The sequence below is a fragment of the Ranitomeya imitator genome, chromosome 3, assembly GCF_032444005.1.
Source record: "Ranitomeya imitator isolate aRanImi1 chromosome 3, aRanImi1.pri, whole genome shotgun sequence".
Taxonomy (NCBI): Eukaryota; Metazoa; Chordata; class Amphibia; order Anura; family Dendrobatidae; genus Ranitomeya; species Ranitomeya imitator.
The window spans coordinates 579,744,651-579,768,179 of NC_091284.1; the positions used below are offsets into that span (position 1 = coordinate 579,744,651).

The window sequence follows — 23,529 nt, forward strand, 5'->3', positions numbered from 1 at the left end:
TTAACAGGGATATGATGCCCACATTGCTATATACTGCGTGGGCTGTGCAATATACTACGTGGGCTGTGCAATATACTACGTGGGCTGTGCAATATACTACATGGGCTGTGCAATAGCAATATACTACGTGGGCTGTGCAACAGGCTGTGCAACAGGCTGCGTGGACTGTGCAATATACTATGTGGGCTGTGCAATATACTACGTGGGCTGTGCAATATACTACGTGGGCTGTGGAATATACTACGTGGGCTGTGGAATATACTACATGGGCTGTGCAATATACTATGTGGGCTAGGCAATATACTACGTGGGCTGTGCAATAGGCTGTGCAATATACTACGTGGGCTGTGCAATATACTACGTGGGCTGTGCAATATACTACGTGAGCTGTGCAATATACTACGTGGGCTGTGCAATATACTACGTGGCTGTGTAATATACTACGTGGGCTGTGCAATATACTATGTGGGCTAGGCAATATACTACGTAGGCTGTGCAATATACTACGTGGGCTGTGCAATATACTACGTGGGCTGTGCAATATACTACGTGAGCTGTGCAATATACTACGTGGGCTGTGCAATATACTACGTGGCTGTGTAATATACTACGTGGGCTGTGCAATATACTACGTGGCTGTGTAATATACTATGTGGCTGTGATCTATACTACGTGGCCGGCCGCGAACAATCAGCGACAGGTACAGTCCGGCCGAATCCTGTGTATGCAATGTATTATTCTAAAATCTTCATAAATAAACTACATACATATTCTAGAATACCTGATGCGTTAGAATTGGGCTACCATCTAGTTGTTATTATATCCCAAAGGTAGAATTGTGTAGTTTTGACTGCCCTAACCATATCGACCCTCATAAGCTGTATTACCTGTGATAACGCACAATCTACGTAATTTGTAACACATTTGGGTTAATATAAGGTGTAAAAGTCTTAACACTTCTTCAGTTATAAAACATTTGCTGTGTTTGATGAGTTATTGTCAGAGTTACACCACAGTATTCATGTACATACAGTAACTCCTGAAATAACGTGGCACATTGTGTAAGGAGGTCATGAAGGGTACAGACACTTCACAATACTCGAGGACACAACGTGAAGGTGGAGTTCGGGTGGTACAGTATCAGATATATTCAATATGGTCATGCCTCACTCTGCCCTACTGAACAGCCAGGGAGCTGGGGATGTGCAAGTAAAGCCGCAGCCTGCGTATTACATGACTGTGCTGCCGGTCTCTGACTCCACTGCAGAGGTGCAAGACTTCAGGCACGGTGAGGATAATGTAGGAGACATCATCCACTTCTTTCAAGATAGAAGAGGCGGCAATTGAAGGGCGGCAATTGGGCGAACAAGGCAGCGCTCAGAGCGATCTGGATTCACCTATGAGACCAGACCACACAATTTGACATGCAGCCGGGACATGAATATAGCCCTTTTTTGGAGGTATTTAGGGGCACCTCTGAGTGTATGAAGGTGAAAATCCATGAATTCATCCTGCCTTGTGGCAATCATATGGGATGGTGGTAATTAAATGGTGAAAGAAATACTTTTTTGCACCACACATAAATATGCCATATACCCACTAAAGTGTTGTCTGGTCTTGTGCGAAAAGATGCTGTCACTAAGAAATGGCATACTTCTGAATCCTTAAAGTGTGCACACTGCCAGCATACCTGGTATTGCTGTCGAGAGAAAGTGGTCACGTGACCACAAGTATGCAATGTGCATACTTCCGACCACATTCTTACTAGACTTATATTGAGTGAGGCCGAACACAACTGGTCGAAATGTAGCTACACGTGACTGCTCACTCTTGGCAGTAATACTGGAGACTTCCGGCAGCACATAATGCGCGAGCCGTACAAATTCAGAAGCCTGCCATCACTAAGAGTGACAGCATCTTTCAGCAGAAGAACAGATGACTTGACATATTGTTGCTGACCAAGGGAAAAGGGAGAATCTCTGTGTCTATGTACAGCCAACAAATCTCCATCAAAATCAAGTCATTACGTCAACAAGGACCAGAGTATCAATGAAACATTTCTAGTATCTTGTTAAATTCATGGAACAATGAATTGAGTAATTTAGCTGAATAAAACGGAGCTGCAGTCGGGGTACACGCACCATATGGGTTCACCACTGTCTATAATGAAGAGAATGAGGCAATCTGATGGGTCCTAAAGCTCTTGATCATCTGTCAGGTGGCACCTGCATACACATCAGACCATCGATCTAACTCATTGATATTGGCAGGTCCAGCCGCCATTAGTCTAATGTGTATAGGGCCCTTAAGGTTAGGACAATAGAGATTATGTCCCAGAAAGCATGACTACAATATATATAAGAAGGTTATCACATTTAACCCTGCTGTTCTGTTGGTCAAAAATGACCGACTTTGAACTTCAATATTCTTTAAAATATTCAAGATGCGGCTCTGAAACCCGTGGCCGACCGACCCATCCTCATTTAAGTCAATCAACCACAAGTTTCAGAACCGCATCTTGAACACCCCAAAAAATACCAAAGTTCAAAATAGGTCTCCCCAGACCGAACAGAACAGCAGGGTTAAGGTATATACACATCAGCCGTAACAACAGCATAACGAAAAATCTGATCTGCATAAGTGTCATTATGTCACAATGAATCAGTGCTATTTCATGTACCTGCAAGTAGTACAATTTGCCTGGGGTTGTGGTTATACAAAACAATTGTGCGTTGTGTCTTCAGATCAACATATCAGGTTTGTGCATCAACCTTACAAGTTCTAGCTGTTCTAGCTGGAGGCTAGACTGCACTGATCTTTCACTGACCCTATGCTACCTCATCGGAAAGCTATTTTTCTTATTCGGCTAAAAAAGATGATACAAAATTACACAGGTTTTGTGAGCAAATGAAACCCAAAATGTAAACTTTTTTTTGGCTCCACAACTTTGGGGACATTAAAGCGTTTTTTTTTTTTTTTTAAAGTGCTTCACCTTCTACAGATGCAGCTCCGCTCCTGTGGATCCATCTTGTGCCCGTAACTTCTGACTGTCCGGAAGTCAGAAGCTACATAAAATGAGCTCAATGCAAGTCTATGAGAGCCAGAACAAGGCTCTCATAAAGATGTATTGAAGAGTGACCTCCAAGTCACTTTTCGCCGGAACCCGACAGGACTGACGCTGGAAAAGGATGAAGGGGACAGCTGCGGCAGGAGAGTTACATTTAAAGCATCACTGCAGCGATGCAATAAAAAAAAGCCGGGGTGCTGCTTTAACAATTGTCATCTGCAATCTAATTGTAATTGCTCTTCATGGTGCGGTTTCTGTCGCATTTACTGGTATTAGTATCGTGTTTATTTAGAAAAAAAAAGAAAAAGATACTGGTTTTTGCTTATGCCAAGGTTGTGACGATAGAAACTAGTATTAGGATATGTGTGAGTATTTGCAGATTTTTCTGCACCAAAAAAAACAAATGGTGGCAGGAAAGATGCTCTATAAAATAAATTTTTAAATAATCTATAAATGGGTTTTTAACTTGCTTTTTAAAATGAGCAGCGTGCGCATGAGATTACAGTTGGGTGTTTTTTTAAAGGGAACCTGTCACCCCCAAAATTGATGGTGAGGTAAGCTCACCCTCATCAGGGGCTTATCTACAGCATTCTGTAATGCTGTAGATAAGCCGCTGATGTTACCTGAAAGAGGAGAAAAAGAGGTTAGATTACATTCACCCAGGGGCGGTCCTGCTCCGATGGGTGTCTCAGGTCCGCTCCGGCGCCTCCATCTTCATTCCATGATGTCCTCTTCTGGTCTTCACGCCGTGGCTCCGGCGTAGGCATACTTTGTCTGCCCTGTTGAGAGCAGAGCAAAGTACTGCAGTGCGCAGGTGCTGGGCCTCTCTGACCTTTCCGGCGTCTACACATTGCAGTACTTTCCTGTGCCCTCAACAGGGCAGATAAAGTACGCCTGCTTCGGAGCCGCGGCGTGAAGACCACAAGAGGACTTCATGGAATGAAGATGGGAGGCGCCGGAGCGGACCTGAGACACCCATTTGACCAGACCGCAGCGGGACCGCCCCTGGTATAATCTAACGTCTTTTTCTCCTCTTTCAGGTAACATCGGCGGCTTATCTACAGCATTACAGAATGCAGTAGATAAGCCCCTGATGACGGTGAGCTTACCTCACCATCGATTTTGGGGGTGACAGGTTCCCTTTAACCCTGAAAAACATACTGGAAAAACCACAACAAAACCATAGTGTTTGAATAAGCTCTAAAAGGTTTATATCCCCAAATTTCCACAGGATAAGGGGCAACCTACTGATGACTGGGGGTCTAACAGCTAGGACTCCCAGGGTTAGGGTTTCTAAGAACGGTACTTTCTGCTCGGCTTTCTCTGGTAGTCACAATGAATAAACTGCAGTTAAAGTATGTGCACTATTCAAGATGGGACTCCATAATGCCCAGTTCCTGTGTTCCAGAACCCAGTACTAAGGATGGATCGAGGTACCAGTGGTCTGATCCCTGGCAAAAAGCAAGTTATCCCCTATCTTTTAGAAAGCGATAACTTACTATTTTGGAATAATGACAATCTTGTTAATCACAATGAATGGGTGATTATGTGTCTAGGCTGTTTTACACATTATCATCATTTATTTGTAAGTCAACATAGTGTTTAATGAGAAGAAAATATGTAAAACTATTCCTCATGTCAGTCAAAAATGAGTTGCCCTTGTATGAAAAAAAAAAATTATAGTGTAAGTGTGACATATTTCCTCCAAATGATTGATAGGATTACTGTATTTATGCAAAAATCAAACTGAATGGCTCCCAATAAGTTTGTAAACGTCAAGGACATACAACTTGTGGAAGATACTAGTGTTGGAGTAACAATATCTTTGCCAAATACTGAGCAGATTAATAACCCGCATTATTTGCTCCACATTTAATCCGATTAACATAAAACCCACCTGAATCTAAAAGAAGAACCTCGGCTGAAAAGAACCGGCTTTGGCTTTGGTTTGGGTTCCTCAAAAAGCCTAAAAAAGGCATGGTACTCAACACATATCTTCCAGAATGATTTGCAGAAATCCCGACTGGCCATCATGAATTCCAAAGTATCCTGGTAAGAACTCTGAGCACAAAAATATAAGGTGGTAATCATTTAAAAAAAAAAGAAGATGACAAATTCTATATTTTCACATGAAACAGTCGAGGAGATATTACGGTAAATGTGCTACTGTCACAAGTCATGCGCCACATGTAATGTCCGATGCTGCATGCATTTACCTGTAAACCAAAACTGTTCCAGGAGGAGTAGCAAGTATCAATTTTTTTTAAAGGCACACATTTCTTGTTTAACCTCCCGCAGTGTTTTATAGAACTGGTCCTATATTTATTCTAATCGCTATTATTGCATCAATACTTGAAATTTGGTTTTAATCACCTAAAAAAAGATTGCTCATTGATTTCTGGGCATTTTACAATTGGTAAACTTATATGATATAGAATAAAATTAATTACTACTATAATGGGCATCAGCACACATAGTAATACCGAATTTAGAGAAGATATCTTCAAGCACCCATCTATATTATCAAAAGACATATTTAGGTGCATTTTGGTGGAATGCCAATACTGAAAAGTAGAACTGAAGTGCCTATAAAAAGGATGGTGAAACACACAAAAAAAGAAGAAAAATAGCTGAAGGGTCATTTATAAACATTAAATCTTTACGTATACTGTACATTACAGTGCTCCATAAATAAGGTTATATCAAACCCCAGATGCATTGATAACTCTACTAATGTACACAGTATCAAGAATTGTTACTTACATTCGCATCTGGACGTAACTTAATAAGAAACCTTTTCCTCTTGAAACTTAGCTTTCGTACTTTTGCCCAGTTAAATGCATTTATTTTGGTGTGACCCTGCCAAAAGCAAGTTTTTAATGCGAGATTAACAAAAATGAAATAAACTATTGCACAATGACATGTCCAGATAAATCACATGTATTTTCAGGTCTATCTTCGTCCTCTGAAAGTCTTTCAGAAGGAGCCCTGTGCCAACGACTATTAAAACCATTAAAACTATTAATAGTGAAAGGAGTGACCCAAATTTAAACCACCTTGGCTTTATTACAGTTTGCCATATGGAAATCAATATATGCAATAGACAGTCATGTTTCCTCTATGCAACATAGAAAGTAAACCATGTAAATGCTGCATCTTCCTCCACCAGGGATGTACTAAAAGGGGTTTTCTGGTATTTTAATATTGATTGTCTATCCTTAGGATACGTCATCAACACCAAATGGGTAGAGGTGCGACATTGAACATCTAGCTGAGGTGTCATCCTGTGAACTTTTGGCATCTGCACTCATCACCATGTCAAACATATTGACTGGCATTATGCTACATGCCTAAGCTACTTTATGAGAGTAACTCATGACAAACTCACACATACATTTAATTAAAGCCGTATTTGGGACATATTTACTATGGCTGCAGTGCTCAAAGTGTTTTAAGGCTCTGCTCACACTGTGTTGTGGGGTCCAGTCTGAATCAGGAGAAAAGGATTTTTGAACAGATAATTTTGTTCCAAATTTTTGTATACAGCAATTTTAACAAAATTACAAACTGTCTATAATAGGTTATGCTGGAAAAGGGTATGATATGCAATTGTAATGAGATTGGGAAAGCTTTTTGTTTGTTTGTTTGTTTGTTCAATTACTTGCTATGACCCCTTTGTTTTTTAGGTTGTGTCTGAAGTTTCCAAAGATTGGTACAAAGACTGACGGACTATATAAGCGCACGTCCTGGACTAGGAACGTAAGATGCACAATGCGGATTCGGCATTCTGAGAAGGCCACACCCATTTGGTTGGTATACATTCGGAAAAGATTTTGAGTGCATACAAGCGTCATAGCTTTATGCCAATAATCAGGCTGCAGCTGTCCCATTCACTTCATTGAGAGGGTAAACTGGTGACCAAGCTGAGCAAGAGACTGAGCATCTTGAATAGATACACTTTCTGTTATCGCTTCCAATTTATGAAGGGCATAACTTGCATTAGAGAATGAGACTACCTCTTAAAGGGAACCTGTCAGCAGTTTTGGCCGATATAAGATACGGTCACCGCCTTGCAGATCTGACCTGTAAGATAAGAAAAATAAGTTTTATTATACTCACCCGGGGGGCAGTCCGGTCCAATGGGTGTCGCAGGTCCGGGTCTGGCGCCTCCCATCTTCTTCGATGCCGCCCTCTTGCTTGCTTCATCGCTCCTTGACATTGCACTCCTGCGCAGGCGTAGTTATCTGTCCTACAGTTAATACTACAGTGCGCAGGAGCTGGAAAGGTAAGAGAGGCTCGGCGCCTGCGCACTGCAGTACTTTGCTCTGCCCTCAACAGGGCAGATAACTACACCTGCGCAAGAGCGCGATGCCGGGGAGCGATGAAGCAGCAAGAGGGCGGCATCGCAAGAAGATGGGAGGCGCTGGACTCGGACCTGCGACACCTATCGGACTGGACCGCACCCCGAGAGAGTACAATAAAACTTATTTTTCTTATCTTGCAGTTCAGATCAGAGGCTTATCTACAGCATTATATTATGCTGTAGATAAGCCCTGAAAGGCAGTGGCCGTATCTCATATCTGCCAAAACTACTGACAGGTTCCCTTTAAGTGAAACGTGCAGCCAAGGCTGAGGCTGGTCTGGAAATATCCAATACAAAAGTAAATAATATGGCAATTAAATAAATCAAACCTGAAATACTAGAATTCCTGTGTTGGCAACAGCAAGATTGATTTTAGTTCCTTCCCTATCCTTGGCTGGATGCAGTCGGATGCCATACATCTCCAAGCGGCGGGCAACCTCTAGAAGCTGGAAATCCGATTCAGCTGGTGTCTGTCCACTGTAGACAGTAAATTGAGAAATGTTGCTTAAGTCATAAAGAAGTTAGAGTTTACCATCATTACCTCCATTTTTTTTTTTAGCTGTAGCAAAGCAATGTTTTGAAACAAATTGATGGCACCCGAGCAAACCTTTCACTGCCCACTGCAGTGATCAGGCGGTGATAAAATGCTGAGGAATTAACAGCTGAATAAAAAAAGATCTTACAAAACTCCCCTTTTTGATAAAGGGATAACGCTTTTCATTTTATTTACATGGACTTCATGATTATTAACATATTTAGCATCTTCATATTTTGCATGTTTGACTGATATTGCAAAAATTACCGTATATACTTGTGTATAAGTCGACCCGAACATAAGCCGAGGCACCTACTTTTGCCACGAGAAACTGGGAAAAGTTATTGACTCTAGTAGAAACCGGGTATGCATTGTCCCCTCATCCCTATCTTGGTATGCATGGCCTCCTCACCCCTTATCCTTGAATGCATGGCTCCCCATCCCTGTATGCATGGCTCCTTATCCTCTATCCTTGTCTGCATGGTTCCCCATCCCTGTCCTTGTATGCATGGTTCCTATAAAAAAAAAACACATCGTACTTACCTTCCTGGCGCGTCCTCATTCCGGAGCCAGCAGCTCTTCCAGCCGAGCGATCACGTGTCCCCGCTCATTAGCGTAATGAATATTCACTCCACACCTATGGGAGTGGAGAGAAGTGAATATTCATTACCTTAATGAGCGTAAATGGAGTAAATAAGGCCCTTCGTATTAGATGCTGTAGCGATTAAATCCAAGATATAGTGATTAGTGATATCTACCTAAGTAGTCTTAATTTGTGTCTGGAAGGCATGACGAAGCTGCAAATACTGATAGAAGGCTCTATGTGAAATGCCAAACCCAGGGAGAATCTGATCAAAACTTTGGATTGATCTGTCACATATTATTTGGGTCAATGGCAAAATCCCTCTGCGTTCCCACTCACCGAAGCCCTCTAGTTTAGCTATTTCTCTTAGTTTAGAATTATGCCACAGAGGAGAATAGTTTGTGAAACCCTTGATACGGAGAATGTCCTTGCCCCATCCCAGATTTTATAGATGAAATTTAAAGTGTGAGCCGTTGACTCATTTTCCCTGAGAAAACCAGCCTCAATCGCTAATAGTGATATCTCCCATTTAGTGCCCTCCTTTATTAGCTGACCCGAAGCTCCACAGTGGTCAGTTGTACCCCAGCCTTGAAACTGCTGTAGCGGCGAGGCTATGAAGTATAACCCAGCATTTGGAACTGTTAGGCCCCCATTATCCTTTCCCCTTTGCACGGTTTCAAGTTTAATTCCGGGTTGCTGTTTTTTCCAGATGAGTTCCCAAAACAGCCCATGTATTTTATTAAGGAAAGACATAGGAATCTAAATCAGAGAATTAGCTCAAGTTACTTTTGTTAGATTTATTTTAGGCTCAAATTATATAATTTGTGAAGACTGCGAAATTCTTGCCTGTCGTGACATACAGGCTATTGTAGTATATTAAAAATCAGCACTCCGATACTAATATTATATACTGCAAGCAAAAACTCACAAGTGATTGCGATGATAGTCCATAATCTTTTCCTCCAGAGCTTCTTGTTGGGGCATGTAAGTATTTTTTGATAAATGTTCCAGGTCAACCGCCTCATCAAAATCCCCAATTTCAGCTAATTTAGAAAAGAGTGTCAGCTAATAATTATCAAGTACAAGCACAAAGAAGTACAATAGAAATACTATGTATAATTTAGTTATGAGAATGGCTCAATTATCCATATTAATAATACAGATTATATGCAGCTTTAAACATGCAAAAGTAACAATCTAGCTTTTGAAGATTTAACTTTTGTGTTTTTAATAAGCCTGATAAATTACTCCAAAGTGTGAAACTTATGCTCCAAATCTGACAGCAGATGTGTCCTGCTTTACATCGGTATTCATACGGGTTGGTATATTTTTTCATCAAAGCAAAAACTCATTCAGAATATGTAACCACAAGATGTGGTGTTGTCGTTTTTTTTTTTTTTTTTTTTAAGACATTACCATATTTGTGCTTTTTGGTTCCAATATCCTCGATACAGTCAAATACTACCATATTGTGGTATGGAAATGTGATTTTTCATAGAAACAACTTTGAATAATATGAGTTTTTTGCTATATATGAGATTTTATCAAAATGTTAGCAAGCAGCCCAGTAAGTGATACAATCCTGGTCTCTTCCTCTACATCACCTTGCTCTCAAATGCATTAGCAAAAACCTGGTGATAGATTCCCTTTTACAGAGCCATTGTTCCTACAGAGAGGTGAGGGAAAAGCACTAAACTTGTTGTAAAAGAGATTTATGGGAGAACTTGTGCACCTCAATCACAGAAGCAATAATCTAAATCAGTGTTTCCCAACTCTGGTCCTCAAGAGCCTCCGACAGACCATGTTTTCAGGATTTCCTTAGTATTACACAGGTGATGGAATTCTTGACTATTCAGGTGATGCAATTATCACCTGTGTAATACTAAGGAAATCCTGAAAACAACCTGTTGGTGGCTCTTGAGGACCGGAGTTGGGGAAAACTGTTCTAAATAATGAGAGAAATATCAAAAATACGGTACTTATATAAAAACTTACACTGTACAATGTGCGAGATGAGGAGAGCAGCACTGCTTTCATTACACGTTAGCTTGCCCTGAGCTAAATCCTGTTTCACTTGAAGAGCAAAGAGGTACCTACAGAAAAAGAAGGGAGTATTAGAGGTGGTGAAATCAGTCAAGGTACAGAAATACCAACGTGGGCCTCAAGCTGGCATGGTTCAGACACACATCCACAACTTTCATTCTGTAGCCTTATACTTTATACAGAATTTGCAAAATAGAAGAGTAAATCAGATACTGGCTACATCATGGTTGGAAAAAATCATGTCTCAATTTCACATGTTGAGCTGTCTGGATTTGGTGAGCTGGTCTTCGTTTTTTGTTGTTGTAAGGTTTTACATGCTCAGAGATGCTTTCCACTACCATAACATGACACTGGCTAGGTTCAAACTTTGGGTCCAAAATATTAAGCGGTTTTCCACATTTTCTGGCGTAAAACTGCTTGAAATTAAAAAAATTTTTTTTTAGCACAACTTGAAACCAAGTTTGCGACTTTTGACACCAGTCCCGGCCAGCTCAGCTCACATTTTAAAAACTGTGAAGAACTTTGGCAGGACAGGGTGCAGGTAAGTGAGCCAGACAAATTCATTAAAATTTACGCCACAAAAGCGGTGCAAATTACTATGGAAATGTATAGTCGTACATTTCTGGAGGTGGTGCATGGCAATTGAAAGTTGTGCCAAATTTATTAAAGTGCAACTTACTCCATTACACCCTTCATTAAGACTGGAGTACAAAACATCAGTCTTAATAAATCAGGGCCTTTGTGGTTTTTTAGCGAATCTCAAAACTGCACTAGAGCTAGAGATGTAGTTGGAGCACCCTTTTATGAAGAATCACAACCCCAGGTTCCAGTGCTGTAATTTTCCCAATTTAAGTCAACAGTTGCGTAAGTGCAGAAAAAAACATTGTGTGAGGATTTAAGGAAATTAAATGGATTCTGGCACCAGATTTCTGCCACCTAATCTGAAAGCAGCATAATGTAGAAACAGAGACCCTGATTACAGCGATATATCACTTACCAGGCTGTTGCTATAGTTAAAGGCACTATTTTAACAGCAGATTAGAGGCCTGGTAACCCTGCTGCCATGTCATCCTCCATATTCGTGAGCTCTGTATAACTCTGCCATCACTACTGATTGGCAGCCTTCTGTCTATGCACAGTGCACACAGAAAGCTGCCTATCTGTGGGATTATACTGAGCCCGGCATTCAGAAAACTGTTTAAACTACAGCAAATAAAACTGATTTTTATGGGGAAAAAAATACATGTAGCTCAGTAAGTGATACATCACTGGACAGCATGGTGGCTCAGTGGTTAGCACCTTTGAAGCTCTGGGTTCAAATCCCACCAAGGACATCTGCAAGGAGTTAAATAAAAAAAAACATATATAGGTATATGGGTATAGAAAGTATTCAGACTCCTTTCAATTTTAAATTTTTTACTCTTTGTTTCACTGCAACCATTTGGTAAATTAAAAAAATGTCATTTTTTTCTCATTAATGTACACTCTGCACCCCATCTTGACTGAAAAAAAAACAGAAATGTAGACATTTTTGCAAATTTATTAAAAGAGAAAAACAAATATCACATGGTCATACAGTTATATGAAAAAGTTTGGGCACCCCTATTAATCTTAAGCTTAATGTTTTATAAAAATTGTTTTTTTTTGCAACAGCTATTTCAGTTTCGTATATCTAATAACTGTTGGACACGGTAATGTTTCTGCCTTGATATGAGGTTTATTGTACTAACAGAAAATGTGCAATCTGCATTCAAACAAAATTTGACAGGTGCATAAGTATGGGCACCCTTATCATTTTCTTGTTTTAAATACTCCTACCTACTTTTTACTGACTTACTAAAGCACTTTTTTTGGTTTTCTAACCTCATTGAGCTTTGAACTTCATAGCCAGGTGTATGCAATCATAACTGTAAGTATTCAGACCCTTTGCTCAGACACTCATATTTAAGTCACATGCTGTCCATTTCCTTGTGATCCTCCTTGAGCACAGATCTGGCCACGGTTACAAAAGAATTTCTGCAGTACTCAAGGTTCCTAATAGCACAGTGGCCTCCATAATCCTCAAATGTAAGAAGTTTGGGACCACCAGAAGTCTTCCTAGACCTGACCGTCCAGCCAAACTGAGCAATCGTGGGAGAAGAGCCTTGGTCAGAGAGGTAAAGAAGAACCCAAGATCACTGTGGCTGAGCTCCAGAGATGCAGTAGGGAGATGGGCGAAAGTTCCACAAAGTCAACTATGTGGGAGTGTTTTTCAGCTGCAGTGACAGGACGACTGGTTGCCATTGAAGGAAATATGAATGCGGCCAAGTACAGAGATATCCTGGATGAAAACCTCTTCCAAAGTGCTCTGGACCTCAGACTTGGCTGAAGGTTCACCTTTCAACAAGACAATGACCCTAAGGACACAGCTAAAATAACAAAGGAGTGGCTTCAGAACAACTCTGTGACCATTCTTGACTGGCCCAGCCAGAGCCCTGACCTAAACCCAATTGAACATCTCTGGAGAGACCTGAAAATGGCTGTCCACCAACATTCACCATCCAACCTGAGGGAACTGGAGAGGATATGCAAGGAAGAATGGCAGAGGATCCCCAAATCTAGGTGTGAAAAACTTGTTGCATCATTCCCAAGAAGACTCATGGCTGTACTAGCTCAAAAGTCTGCTTCTACTCAATACTGAGGAAAGGGTCTGAATACTTATGACCATGTGATATTTCAGTTATTCTTTTTTAATAAATTTGAAAAAAAATCTACATATCTGGGGGGGGTTTCAGTCAAGATGGGGTGCAGAGTGTACATGAGAAAAAATGAACTTTTCTGAATTTACCAAATGGCTGCAATGAAACAAAGAGTAAAAAATGTAAAGGGGTCCGAATACTTTCAATACACAGTGTAGACACACGTTTGGTATCTATGTATTTGTACCCACCTGAAGAATAATATTGCCATATCAGTTTTACCATACAGTGAACATAGTAAATTTAAAAAAAAAAAACAATTGTGGAATAGCATTTGGGAGTTTGTTTCCGGTTTTCGAATACACTATATTGGTGAAATGAATGGTGTCACTCAAAAGTACAACTCGTCCCACAAAAACAAAAGCCACAAAGAGGCCCCCATGGGGCAATGTGGACGAAAAAAGAAAAAAGTTACAGCTCTTGGAAGAAAGGTATGAAAAAAAAATGAAAATAAAAAAACAAAAAATGGTGAAGTGGTTAAGACAGAAGTGAAAAATGTTTAAATCCCAAGCCATAGTCGAATTACAGTACATCCCCTTAACTTGACTGTGCAGGAAACATATATTTAGATCTTTAGTAAGTAAAAGCTTTGGTGATTATTAAAAATATAAAATATTCCAGTTTATCAGTATAAGTATTAAAAAAGCATTCTCTAGGAAGCTGTGCACGAAAGGGAACCCTGACAAAGGCAGAATGAGTCAGACACGGCATTATTGCAGCTATGTATGTTTTACTCAAAAACGCTTTAGGCTACGTTCACATTGGCGTTCCGCCAATGTGCGTCGCTGTTGCGCCGGCGACGCAGCGGCGACGCGCCCCTATGTTTAACATAGGGGACGCGTGCGTTGTTTTGGTGGCGTTTTTGCCACGTGCGTCGTTTCCGACGCTAGCGTCGGACGCAAGAAAACGCTACATTGTAGCATTTTCTGTGCGTCCGATTTTCGTCAAAAACGACGCACGCGTCGCAAAACGCGCGCGTTTTTGCGCGCGTTTGCGCGCGTTTTTACGTGCGTCGCGCGTTGCGTCGCCGACGCAGGGCGGCGCAACGCTAGTGTGAACCTAGCCTAAGTGATTCAGGAGAAACACACTTTGAAAAGTCAACCGAGGACCACGCATCTCGGATGACTAGTCCAAGAAGCTGGTCCAAGGTGGCTTCAGACAGCTGCCAGTCTAACAAGCAGGGTGGGAGGAAGCCGTTGTCACTGGCCTTTTGGACTAGTCTTCTGAGACGCACAGCTCTTGGCTTGCTTTTCAAATATGTTTTCTCGGAATCACTCGAGTGTTTCAGAGTAAAACATACAAGACTGCAAATAATGTGGTTGGGGCAGCATACATCTCCTGCCAGATTTTTTCGATAGAAAACTGTACAGTAGAAGGCTTTCACAAAAATTATGCCGCCTGGCAGGAAGAAAGGACACATGAACCTAATATGAATTTCTGAAAGTAACAATGGTTATTAGTGTCCTGGGGAAATTTTTGTCAAGTCAATAATGTAGTGAGCAGCTTTGTCTGTCAGACACGAGCACAATTAATCAGTGCATGAAAAATGCAAACCACAGCTTAGCTGTCAGCTTCAAGCTCGGCGTGTAATTTTTTTCCCAGACAAGAACTCATTGATTTACATGAACTCCCACTTCTGTCTCAGAGCTGAACGATATTAGGATAATAGAAAGACAGCACACGCTATAATACAGCTCCCTAATGTGCTCACCCTGGAGATACTACAGTGGCATGTAAAAGTTTGGGCACCCCTGGCCAAAATTACTGTTAATATAAACAGGCAAGTTGAGGATGAAATGATCTCTAAAAGGCCTAAAGTTAAAGATGACACACTTCCTTTGTATTTTAGGCAGAAAAAAAATAGTATTTTTTATTTTAAAAATTACAAAAAGGGAAATGACCAAGGTTTCAGACCTTAATTAGCCTGTTATGGCTTGTTCACTAGGGAAGGCCAAGTGATACAAATTTCCCACCTTTATAAAACCCAGCTTCCTCTAACCTTGGGCCAAAAATAAGCAGCCATGGGTTCTTCTAAGCAGCTGTCTAGCACTCTCAGAATGAAAATGGTGGAGGCCCACAAAGCAGGAGAAGGTTATAAGAAGATAGTTCAAAATGTAATTAGGAAATGGCAGTTAACAGGAACAGTGAAGGTCAAGATAAGGTCTGGAAGACCAAGCAAAATTTCAGTAGAGCTGCTTGTAGGATTGCTAGAGAGGCAAGTCGGAACCCCAGCTTGACTGCAAAAGACCTTAAGAAAGATTCAGCAGATTCTGGAGTTGTAGTGCATTGTTCTACTGTATACCCAATGAATGAACTTGTAAATATTATATACTAGATAGAGGCCCGATGCTATCTTATCGGGAAGGCAGTAATGACACGGTGGGGGCAGGCTTGGCAGCGTTGAGAATCTCTCCCCCCAATATGCTCACCCACCTATCCACTCTCTCTTTCCCCATGTGCTGACTTCTCCCATCTGTCCTCTCTTCTTTGACCTGTCTACCCCATGTGCTATCCCCCTTGTCCGATATCTCTCTCCTTCCTGTGCGGTGTTCTCCCCTCAAAGACAATACTGACATAACAGCAGGAGATTGCAGAGGATACCTTTTGTGAGGTAAAATATTGTTTAAAAACAGTCAGTGAAATATTTTACCTGACCAAATAAATCCTCTGTGATCCCCTGCTGTAATGTCAGTATTGTCTTTTGCTTCCTCCTCTGCTCAGGAGATGTGGTATGCTCCGTACACAGTCCGACACAGACAATTTTTAAAATTAAATTTTGCTTGTGGGAAAAACTCTTTAATGTGACCGGCTTCCTCTGCCTGTAGACACGTCGCGCATCTGCCACCGGGACCAGCCGAATAATTCACTGCGCCTGCGCAGAATTCAGGCAGGCACAGTAAATCAGACCGCCGCCATCTTTGTGCAGACAGATAGCGGCGGTCACATTAAAACTGCGCATGCGCTCCTCCTGTACAAAGATGGCGGCAGTCAGTGAATTATTTGGCTGATCCCGGCGGCGGCATGTTCGTGATGGTGTTCCGCTGGTAGTACCACGCAAGAGGCTGTGTACAGCTTATACAGTGTGTGTGTGTTGCGTACGGCGTGCACAGTGTGTGTGTGGTGCGTACGGCGTGTGTGTGGTGTGACGGTGTTCCGCTGGTGGTACAACGCAAGAGGCTGGTACCACCAGCAGTTTCCATATTGAGACATCCATCACTTAGGTGTCCTAATATGGAGGTCGGTGAACTTCCACCGCTTAGAATTCTGGGATCTGGACGGAACAGGATGTGAAGACATTACAAGGTAAGTATATTATTAAGACAACATGAGTTAACCCTTACCGACCTCCGCCGTACTAGTACAGCGGAGGTCGGATCCCCTGCTTAGCTGCGGGCTCCGGCGGTGAGCCCGCATCAAAGCTAGGACATGTCAACCGATTTGAACAGCTGACATGTGCCTGCAATAGCGGTGGGTGGAATCGAGATTCACCCGCTGCTATTAACTAGTTAAATGCCTCTGTCAAACGCTGATCGCGGCATTTAACTACCGCTTCCGGCCATCGGGCCGGAAATGGACGCATTGCCGACCCCCGTCACATAATCGGGGGTCAGCGAGGCGTCGGCATGACAACCTGAGGTCTCCTTGAGACCTCTATGGTTGTTAATGCCGGATTGCTATGAGTGCCACCCTGTGGTCGGCGCTCATAGCAATGCAGTAAATCTACTACATAGGGGCGATCTGATCATCGCCTCTATGTAGCAGAGCCGATCGAGTTGTGCCAGCTTCTAGCCTCCCATGGAGGCTACTGAAGCATGGCAAAAGTAAAAAGATGTTTTAAAAAAAATCTGAAAAAAGGAAAAAAAATCACCCCACTTTCGCCCCATTCAAAATAAAACAATAAAAAAAAATCAAACATACACATATTTGGTATCGCTGCGTTCAGAATCGCCAGATCTATCAATAAAAAGAAGGATTAACCTGATCGCTAAACGGAGTAGCGAGAAAAAAAATTAGAAACGCCAGAATTACGTTTTTTTGGTCGCCATGACAATGCATTAAAATGTGGTAATGGGCGATCAAAAGAACGTATCTGCACCAAAATGCTATCATTAAAAACATCAGCTCGGCGCGCAAATAATAAGCTCTCACCTGACCCCAGATCACGAGAAATGGAGACGCTACGGGTATTGGAAAATTGAGCAATTTCTTTTTTTTAGCAAAGTTTGGAAAAAATTTTTTACCACTTAGATAAAACAAAGCCTAGACATGTTTGGTGTCTATGAACTCGTAATGACCTGGAGAATCATAATGGCTGGTCAGTTCTAGCATTTAGAGAACCTAGAAAAAAAAACAAACAAAAAACAAGAGCGGGATTGCACTTTTTTTTTGCAATTTCATCGCACTTGGAATTTTTTTTCCCGATTTCTAGTACACGACATGGTAAAACCAATGATGTCGTTCAAAAGTACAACTTGTCCCACAAAAAACAAGCCGTCACATGGCCATATTGATGGAAAAATAAAAAAGTTATGACGCTGGGAAGGAGGGGAGAGAAAAACGAAAACGCAAAACCGAAAAAGGGCAAGGTCTTGAAGGGGTTAAATCAAACAGTTAGCAGCCTGAAGAATAGTCATGGCCATAATTTCGGATGCAGCTATTTTACCAATCAGAGGGATGCACGCTGCACACAGCTATTTTTATCTGGATCAGTAGGTTGTCCTGTTCTTTTGGCAGAAGCAATGTACTTATGACAGTGACATTGAGACATTTACAGACAAAACAAATACAAGGTGTGAAGAAAACAAATTGGTTTATACAAGACACTTTGCGGCAGAAAATGCCTTGTACAGACAGATTGTGTCTCATCACTCTCACTGTTTTAGTACTACTTGTAAATAATCAGCAATACAAATCATGGAAAATATTTTCAATCAAAGAGTGAAGAATATAACACTTAGGGCGTGATTATTCATTTACTACTTATTGAAGTCAGCTTTATTCTTTTTGCCTTGTATTACCTGACAATTTTGTGCCACATACTTCAAAATTGCACACGAAGTTCGTGAATTTGGTGCAAAATAAAAACAAAAAGCACATTTTTATTTAACCAGTTTTTTGCAACTTTTTACCATCAAAAGTTGCAAATCCTTTAAAAAGAGGCAAAAATGTGTCAAACTGAGAACTCAAGAAACTATAATTCTGTAGCAAAAATAAATAAAAAATATTGTGGCAAACTTAGATCGTACCGCTGACTTTTCCTTGGCCTTGTGGGGATTTGTAATTTTACTTGATTTTTTTCCCATAACTTGATGCAATCTTCTTACTGTTTTTCTCTTAATGTTGTGAGGTCTAGAGCTACTGTACTGACTAGCGGTAATTACACGCTGACCGCTGTGAAGTCCGTCAGATCACCCCCCATTGCTTTATTTGCGTTTCCTTGAATACAGTCTGAGCAGTGACATAAATGCTTAGTACTTACACAAGGCCAGATTTAGTACTGCAGCACAGGGTCAAAGATCGGGTGAGGGCAGAAACGTCAGTTACATCAGTGTCACACAAGGATATATTAATCTACCAAACTTTCCTCTTTTCCAATGTCATATTTTGCTGGAATATGTCTTGCACATCATAACCAAACATTTGAAAACAACAACAAAATATAATGACCTCCTTTAAGTGGGCAGATCTGTGCTGTGCAGTGCACATTGCCAAAATTGCTGAACGACTCCTCAGAGCCATAAAAGAGCTGCCAGCTGGCCATGCACTCATGATTCATAACTTGCCAAACCAACATTCTTCTAAACCAAGCAGCGGTGCTTAAAATTGTTAGTTTTTACAAATCGTAAATATCGAAAGTCTGCAGTCGGCTCATTCTGATATGGGGGTTACAGAAGTGAGTCTTTTACTGTTCCGGGCCATAACTCCTGCCTTGTGCAGGTTTTCAGATTAGAAAACAAACGGGTACCACATCTGGATTGTGGGCCAGACAATTTACTTGTAAGACCCAAGGAATATTAATAAAATATAAAGTGTAGTAAAAAAAATACATATGTCAGTCCGAGACCACACAAAAGGTTAGACACCAGCAGCAAATTGCAATGTGTATTGCCAGCTACATAAATATCCTGGAGGGTAGACAACACCATTTTATAGGACACCCCACCCCGCCCTCTATCATCACTGTTTTCAGTTGTTGAAATAGACTGGCGTTATCGTGGTCCGAGAAAGGAAATAAAACATTGCATGGCACAAACCTTGTTAATTCTTCTTGAAGTTGAGTGTGATCAGGGGGGAAAAATTTTACGACAAACTTCAGAACAGTATTCTTGGGTCCTATAATTTAAGAACAACAGTCAATAAGGTATAAATGTAAAATATAATACAAACAACACATATTATGCGGTGTTCACACCTACATTGGAGGTCCGGCTCTTTATCTAATTTTGTCATCGCCAGCTTTTGCAAATATCGCGCACGTGTGCCGCACATTTCGGTAGCGTCACTGCACCTCTGTAGCCAGGTTTATGCTTCCCAGCTTCACAGGCGCACTGCGCATGACACGGGCCATCTTCTGAACTTCTGGTCATGCGCAGTGCACCTGAGATACTGGGTGTATGGTTCTAGGGGTTTCAAAGGTACAGAACACATGACCTGAAGTTCAGAAGACGGTTTCCGGTCATGCGCAGTGCACCTCAGATGCTGGGTGTACGGTTCTCCGGTTTCAAAGGTACAGTACACATAACCTGAAGTTCAGAAGATGGCTTAAGGTCATGCGCAGTGTGCCTAAGATACTGTGTGTATGGTTCTCCGGCTTCAAAGGTACAGTACACATGACCTGAAGTTCAGGAGATGGCTTCCGGTCATGCACAGTGCGCCTCAGATGCTGGGTGTACGGTTCTCCGGCTTCAAAGGTACAGTACACATGACCTGAAGTTCAGAAGATGGCTTCCGGTCATGTGCAGTGTGCGTCAGATGCTGGGTGTATGGTTCTCCGGCTTCAAAAGGTACAGTACACACGACCTGAAGTTCAGAAGATGGCTTCCGGTCATGCACAGTGCGCCTCAGATGCTGGGTGTACGGTTCTCCGGCTTCAAAGGTACAGTATACATGACCTGAAGTTCAGAAGATGGCTTCCGGTCATGCGCAGTGTGCCTCAGATGCTGGGTGTACGGTTCTCCAGCTTCAAAGGTACAGTACACATGACCTGAAGTTCAGAAGATGGCTTCCGGGCATGTGCAGTGTGCCTCTGAAGCTGGGAAGCATAGACCTGGCTGCAGAGGTGCAGTGACGCTGCCCAAATGTGCGGTGCGAATTTGTGAGATTTGCAGGAGCATGTTATCATGCCGATAGTGGTGTGATAACATGGAAAGCGGGCGGACTCGTCTGGGGAACTAACGCCCAATTGACTAGTCAAAGCTCTAATTAGCATAGCAAATGGGGACAATATAAATGCTTTTTTTAAACCTAATTTTTTACAAAAAAAAAAGTTATACAGAGTCGGTTAGGAAGGGAATTTACTCATAAATAAGTTTATGCTGCTGGGTTGGAGGGCATGGGCGACCTGACCGGTTCACTTTAGTGATATGTATCATAGTAGCATAGTAATGGTAATGTACAGTGCCTACGAGTAGTATTCAACCCCCTGCAGATTTAGCAGGTTTAATAAGATGCAAATAAGTTAGAGCCTTCAAACTTCAAACACGAGCAGGATTTATTAACAAATGCATAAATCTTACAAACCAAAAAGTTTTGTTGCTCAGTTAAATTTTTATAAATTTTAAACATAAAAGTGTGGGTCAATGATTATTCAACCCCTAGGTTTAATATATTTTGTGGAATAACCTTTGTTTGCAATTACACCTAATAATCGTCTTTTATAAGACCTGATCAGGCCGGCACAGGCCTCTGGAGTTATCTTGACCTACTTCTCCATGCAGATCTTCTCCAAGTTATCTAGGTTCTTTGGGTGTCTCATGTGGACTTTAATCTTGAGCTCCTTCCACAAGTTTTCAATTGGGTTAAGGTCAGGAGACTGACTAGGCCACTGCAACACCTTGATTTTTTGCCTCTTGAACCAGGCCTTGGTTTTCTTGGCTGTGTGCTTTGGGTCGTTGTCTTGTTGGAAGATGAAATGACGACCCATCTTAAGATCCTTGATGGAGGAGCGGAGGTTCTTGGCCAAAATCTCCAGGTAGGCCGGGCTATCCATCTTCCCATGGATGCGGACCAGATGGCCAGGCCCCTTGGCTGAGAAACAGCCCCACAGCATGATGCTGCCACCACCATGCTTGACTGTAGGGATGGTATTCTTGGGGTCGTATGCAGTGCCATCCAGTCTCCAAACGTCACGTGTGTGGTTGGCACCAAAGATCTCGATCTTGGTCTCATCAGACCAGAGAACCTTGAACCAGTCAGTCTCAGAGTCCTCCAAGTGATCATGAGCAAACTGTAGACGAGCCTTGACATGACGCTTTGAAAGTAAAGGTACCTTACGGGCTCGTCTGGAACGGAGACCATTGCGGTGGAGTACGTTACTTATGGTATTGACTGAAACCAATGTCCCCACTGCCATGAGATCTTCCCGGAACTCCTCCCTTGTTGTCCTTGGGTTAGCCTTGACTCTTCGGACAAGCCTGGCCTCGGCACGGGAGGAAACTTTCAAAGGCTGTCCAGGCCGTGGAAGGCTAACAGTAGTTCTATAAGCCTTCCACTTCTGGATGATGCTCCCAACAGTGGAGACAGGTAGGCCCAACTCCTTGGAAAGGGTTTTGTACCCCTTGCCAGCCTTGTGACCCTCCACGATCTTGTCTCTGATGGCCTTGGAATGCTCCTTTGTCTTTCCCATGTTGACCATGTATGAGTGCTGTTCACAAGTTTGGGGAGGGTCTTAAATAGTCAGAAAAGGCTGGAAAAATAGATAATTAATCCAAACATATGAAGCTCATTGTTCTTTGTGCCTAAACTACTTCTTAATACTTTAGGGGAACCAAACAGAATTCTGGTGGGTTGAGGGGTTGAATAATAAATGACCCTCTGAAAAGACTTTTCACAATTTTAAAAAAAAATAAACAAAGAAATAACATTCTTTTTTGCTGCAGTGCATTTCACACTTCCAGGCTGATCTACAGTCCATATGTCACAATGCCAAGTTAATTCCAAATGTGTAAACCTGCTAAATCTGCAGGGGGTTGAATACTACTTGTAGGCACTGTAGCATAGCAGAAATCACTCCACCTTCAACGATCAAAAAAGTTGGTAGGCAGAACTGAGCTACTTGGGCTTTTGTGTTTACTGGCATTAAACACATGAGATGAATGTTGTAAGAAGAAACTGAAAGATCAATCATGGAAGCTTTAATGCAGGGGTAGGGAACCTGATGACTTTTTCTTCAACCCCCGGGGACTGTAGTGTTTGGGCCGGCAGCTGTGTTTTGATGGCTGCCGGCCCTTTAATTACTTCATTCACTACTGAGCGCTAAGGCACGTGCAATGGAAAATTACATCTTGACACCAGTGCCAGAATCAGGAAGCACTTTGTGGACAGAGTTAGCACACGATTTGTATGGCCCCGAAGGATGGTATAAATATACAACTGGCTCTTGGCAAAAAAACAAAACAAAAAAAAAACGGTACCCCACCCCTTCTTTAATCGATTGGAATTAAAAAGTTTTTAAGATATTAATCCCTTAACCCAATATTACATATAGGTACGTCATTGCAGCGATGATAGTATGTAGAGAGGGATCAGGGCATGAACTCTCTCTACCCACGGCTGATGCTATATTACATCTATGTCTAACAGCAGCGACCAGAGCTAAGCTCAGATCGCAGCTATCAGCCTCAGCGACCTCCTGCAATGTCATGACGGGGCACTGATGGGTTGCCATAGCAGCCGCGGGTCTGTTTAAGGTCCCAGTTGCTTCCATCTTGGTACTCCGGTAAATACTGTAGTATTACAGTTTATATTAGGAGTGAGATCCCCTAAGTTTAAGGTAGGTTTAAGTCTCCTAAGGAAATTAAAAAAAAAATTAAAAAAAAAGGTTTTAAAAGTATAAATATTTCAAATATGCAATTTTGGTAATTGTACTCATGTGGAGAATCAAAAATCATTATTACCACAAAATGAACAACAACAAAACAAAAAATAATTGTGGAATTTTTTTTTCTTCACAATTTCACTGCACATGGAATGTTTTTCCCC

General features: G+C 41.8%; 1 protein-coding gene across 5 annotated transcripts in view; it reads right to left on the reverse strand.

Moving 5' to 3' along the window:
* The window catches only part of FARP1 (FERM, ARH/RhoGEF and pleckstrin domain protein 1), a 323,139-nt gene that overhangs the window by 89,043 nt on the left and 210,567 nt on the right, over nucleotides 1–23,529 (reverse strand). For all 5 annotated transcript variants that reach the window (XM_069758006.1, XM_069758005.1, XM_069758004.1 and 2 more), the window contains exons 5-10: nucleotides 19,584–19,662; nucleotides 10,544–10,641; nucleotides 9,477–9,591; nucleotides 7,760–7,907; nucleotides 5,831–5,926; nucleotides 4,965–5,128 (exon numbers count right to left, since the gene is read on the reverse strand). In XM_069758006.1, coding sequence (XP_069614107.1) covers nucleotides 4,965–5,128; nucleotides 5,831–5,926; nucleotides 7,760–7,907; nucleotides 9,477–9,591; nucleotides 10,544–10,641; nucleotides 19,584–19,662 — 700 coding nt within the window. The remainder of the gene's footprint in view (nucleotides 1–4,964; nucleotides 5,129–5,830; nucleotides 5,927–7,759; nucleotides 7,908–9,476; nucleotides 9,592–10,543; nucleotides 10,642–19,583; nucleotides 19,663–23,529) is intronic.